Below are 4,747 nucleotides of genomic sequence, written 5' to 3' on the forward strand. Positions count from 1 at the left end.
GTACTTATCAACCTCCATATAGATTCATTTTCAGTGAATTCATTTTGAATTAACTTGGTATTCTTGGATCATGGGAGCTCAGAGCCCGCTCGGCACTCACGGGTTTCCATGTAAATACTGTCGAAAGTTAAGTGGTAAACGCCTGAGCATCTCCCCAAGTCAGCCGTGTCATCCTTTGGGGAATGTCCGTAGGGTTGAGGGACAGCCGGTGCTGTTTCAGGAGCTCACCCCTGGGCTGTCAGGGCTCAGCACTGCCGCCGCCACCACCAATAAGAACCAGGCTCCAGGGGGGGCCTGCTTGTCCCCAGCTTTCTCCCTCATGACCAGACATAATGGTATTAGCCCTTTAAAAATAAGTGCGTCATAAATCTCATTCACACTTGTCTGCATGCCACCTCTTTAGTGTGTCTGTGTGATGTGATGTAATGCTTTATGTCTTGTTTATCAAGAGTGTTTGATTATAAATCAGCACTTAGGATCGAGGGCCTAAATGTTCAGATCCAAGGATTGAGAGAGAGGGAGGAAAAAAGAGAAATGTGTGTGTGTGGCAAAAATAAGGCTTGAGTCCTTATTCTGAAAGCTTAGAATCATCAGACAAAAGGTTTCGTCACAATATTTATTACAGCTAGGATGAGTCATTCTAGATTTTAAAAAAATCAAAGGCGGATCAGCATCACAAAGACCTCAGTGACTCACTGTGGCAGTTTTACAATCACCCCTCCCATAGGCTTGTCCTTCCTGCCTGTCCTTCGTCCCCTTAGGAGGAAAATCATGTAGGAAGATAAACACAGCCCTATGGGGTTAGCGTTGACTTCTACATGAATACCAATTTCCACATATATGTTACATTCAACTGGCGTGTGACCACACAGTGTTTCTTTGTAGCCGCACTGTTTTTCAAGTCTTGCAAATTTTTTAAATGTTGAATTTATCAATGCAGTACAGCGTGTCTGCTGATGCCATAGGAAGTAAGATTTCGTCTTTCCCATGTGTTGTCTAGGGCTGCTGCAAATAATTCAGTGGATTAAATTTGTGGCAGATACTTTGTTAAGCTATAGAATAATTATTTTGGATAAAAACCTGAATGTCAGCCTATTTCGTTTATTTTCCTGAGAGTCAGGAATAACCAAGTGCCCGTTTATCTGTGAAGCTGAAAGAACATAAACATTAAAGGATGAATGGGTTTCACATGCTTTGTTTATCTTAAGATGTAGCCTGTATGCTTGTGTTTTAAGGGTCATCCTGATGTGGGGCTAGATTCATAACTAAGATAGAACCTTTGAAGGTTTAATCAACATAAACTGTGTCTTACCTGTTGCTTCCTTTAAGTATACATGGACTTTCCTGTGCAGGGTGCTGCGACCCTGGGCTCTTCTCCAGTTCTTAGGATCTACGTCTTTTCTGTTGCTGCTGTTCCCTAGGCACATTCAGAACATGAGTGAGATCAAGACTGACGTCGGACGCGCTCGGGCGTGGATAAGGCTGTCCCTCGAGAAGAAGCTCCTGTCCCAGCATCTCAAGCAGTTGCTGTCGAACCAGCCACTCACCAGGTGAGACAGTTGAGGCCTTTTGGTGTCTAGGACCTGTGTGCTTACAGAGCACAGTGCAAAAGTTGACAAACTGTAGTTTTGTTTTTCTTATGTAACGAGGAGTCCGGGGCTAGGCGGTCCCCCGTGCCATCCTGGACACAGGCTCTTTGCCCCTCCTACTGGACAGCCTACAGTGTATGCCAGGGGTCCTCAAACTTTTTAAATAGGGGGCCAGTTCACTGTTCCTCAGAACGTTGGAGGGCCGGACGATAGTTTAAAAAAAAACTGTGAACAAATTCCTATGCACACTGCACATATCTTATTTAGAAGTAAAAAAACAAAATGGGAACAAATACAATATTTGTATTTGCATGTGGCCCACGAGCCATAGTTTGAGGACCCCTGGTATGTGCTGATCACCTATGGTTACAGGACGGCTCCTCTTGTAAAAATTAATGAGTCAGAGGGTTTGACTGGTTTAAAAGAAGTGTTACCAACAAACTGCTTTCCTGAAACTCTCAGTCCCACTGTCTGTCGGAATAGCTAGCTATTCATTGCTGCCCCCCGCCCCGCCCCCCGTCAGCACTGGTCAGATCTTTCTGATCTCTATTAGCTTCGTAGACAAAATGGATTTGTGGTTTGTCCAACTGTCTACATGTTCATTTTTGAGAATTGCCTGTCCTTCCCAGGTTAGAATTTCTACCCGGTTTGTCTAAGCAGAGGTGTTTACTCCTCGTGGAGGACATGATGAGAAATAGCCTACACTGTTGCGTGCTTGTCCTGCTCTTTCCTAGGAAGCTGTATAAGCGCTATGCCTTTCTGTGTTGCGAAGAAGAAAGAGAACAGTTTCTCTACCATCTCCTCTCCCTCAACGCTGTGGACTACTTCTGTTTCACCAGTGTCTTCACCACCATCAGTAAGTCTGGGGAGCGCTGTTCAGTGAAGAGTTGCTCAGGCGACAAATGGAATAGGGTTCACATTTTTTAAAGTGAGACATACCCTAGTACACCGAGGTGGGCACTGTGATGCCCCCACCCCCACCCCCTTTAGGAATGAAGGGTCCTCAGCTCTCGGCCCTATGGGGAGGGAGTGCCGCACCCCAGGGAGCCCTCCGCCAGAGCCAGCCTGCTCTGATGGTCAGAGGCTGTCCCAGAACTCGCCATCTGGCCGTCTGGCGTCATCACAACAGCATCACAGCTCAGCCTCTCCCTCCACCAGGCCTACTTTCTTCTCTCACGTTGCTCCCAGAAGCAACATTCTGGTGCTGATTTTCCTCAGGGCCTGCCTCCCAGGAAACTCAATCTGCAACAGGAGTGGGATGGACATGAAAAGGGATATATTTCTAGATCTTAGCCAAACCCATAAATTCAAAGAATCAGTAGGTGATAAAAATAAACTCTTCTACCTGAACATTGTTACTCTGTGGTGATTCCGAAAGACTTCAGGATCTTGCTGGGGAGTGTAGGCTGTGGAGGGAGGAGATGCTGATGGGTTTGGATAAGCTGAATTAAAGCGTTTATTCTCTTCACCATTGCTGATTCTTACTAGCTGTGGGTCCCCTTTCCTAGTTTATAGACTTTTTACTTGTATCAGTTTGGAGTTAGGTTCAGCTGCAAGTTTGAGAAACTTGCAAAAACAGTGGTTTAAACAAATTAGTAGTTTTATTTTTCTTGCATAACAAGAAGTCTTGTAGTACGCAGTCCATAGTGCCATCATGGACATGGCTCTTTTTTTTTCCCCAACCCTCACCTGAGGATATTTTTTCCGTTGATTTTTAGAGAGAGTGGAAGGGGAGAAGAGGGGAGGGAGATAGAGAGGAAGGAAAAGAGAGAAACATTGATGTGAGAGAGACACGTCAATTGGTTGCCTCCTGCACATGCCCTGGCTGGAGCCAGGAGCGAACTTTCAACCGAGGTACGTACCCTTGACGAGGAATCAAACCCGCGACCCCTTGGTCCTCAGGCCAAAGTTCTAACCACTTGGCAACACCGGCCAGGGCTTGGACATGGGCTCTTTGTCCCTCTCCTCTTAGACAATCCTCAGTGTGTGCTCATCACCTCCTGGTCACAGGATGGCTATTTTCAGTCCATCTTCCAGCAGGAAGAAGGAAGAAATGCCAAGGAAAAAGCGTCAGAATCTGTGCTCGAAAAACAATTTTCCAAGCAGTCACCATAAACATCACTAGCATTCCACTGGCCAGAACCGTGTAGGTTTTTGGTTTTTCTAGTTTCTGCTAGAGGCAGACAAGGTACACTGCAGTTGAAATGGTTATTGAGCCAACCTGTCTTGGAAGCTACTATTCATTCATTGGGTTATTAGGTTATTGCAGGAATGAAAAGCTAAAATGATATATACAATTTTGAAAGAGAAGAAATAGGACTCCTAGAATCCTCCTTATATCTGCAGATTTCTCTCCAGCTAAGAAAGTATTTCAATTTGAGGAATTGAGATACTTCATGAAAGAAATATTCTGAGTTTAAATAATGTTACTTTTTACACTTGATGAAATCACTGTGGTGCATCTGTGGGCCCTCTGCAGGCACAGAACTGCGGGCCCTTTTCTTGCAGCTTTTCTAATCCTGTCAGTGAAAGAAATTAGAGAAACCCCTGGCTCCCAAAATAGTCTCGCGCTAACCTCTTCTGCTTTCAGTTCCAAAAGCGATTTGATTCTTGTGATGACTAAAACATGCAAGTAGGGCCTTTCCTACTGTGTTTGCACCGCCCCCATTTTTTAAAGGGAAATGGAGGGGGCGTGGTAATGTCTGACTTATTGTGTTCACACATTTGAGTAAAAATAGTGGTGGGACAGTGACCCCTAGTGGTGTGCCTTTGAAGAGCCTTCAGAAGATGAGGGTTCCCACAGCCGGTTCCACATCTTAATTCTTTTCCTGAGGCCCCTCCGTAAGTCCTGAGTCACCTTCATAGCTTTCCAAGTTGTTGTTTAAAGACTGTACGTTGTGTCCAGAGTGGCGGTGCCGTTGTTCATTTTTCTCGGCTTTGCATAGTGAGCTGTAAAATTGGGATGCGAACGTTCGGAAGTGCCGTGCCTTAAAGCACTGCCCAAGACAGTCAGCAACAGGGAAGTCATCCAGCCCCTTTTTCATATGAAACCAGACAGGAGCCGTGCTCATGTGTACTCGGTTTTGAAACAAAATTCATAAAAGCGTTAAATCAATGAAAACACTTATGAAAACACTTTACAGCCATGTCCTCGGGTG

General features: G+C 45.2%; 1 protein-coding gene across 1 annotated transcript in view; it reads left to right on the top strand.

Moving 5' to 3' along the window:
- DENND5B (DENN/MADD domain containing 5B) overlaps nt 1-4,747 on the top strand; it is an 831,092-nt gene that overhangs the window by 812,264 nt on the left and 14,081 nt on the right. Inside the window, exons 14-15 of the mRNA XM_015566631.1 lie at nt 1,422-1,550; nt 2,324-2,445. Of these exons, the coding sequence (XP_015422117.1) occupies nt 1,422-1,550; nt 2,324-2,445 (251 nt within the window). The remainder of the gene's footprint in view (nt 1-1,421; nt 1,551-2,323; nt 2,446-4,747) is intronic.

The sequence above is a fragment of the Myotis davidii genome, unplaced genomic scaffold (assembly GCF_000327345.1).
Source record: "Myotis davidii unplaced genomic scaffold, ASM32734v1 scaffold902, whole genome shotgun sequence".
NCBI lineage: Eukaryota > Metazoa > Chordata > Mammalia > Chiroptera > Vespertilionidae > Myotis > Myotis davidii.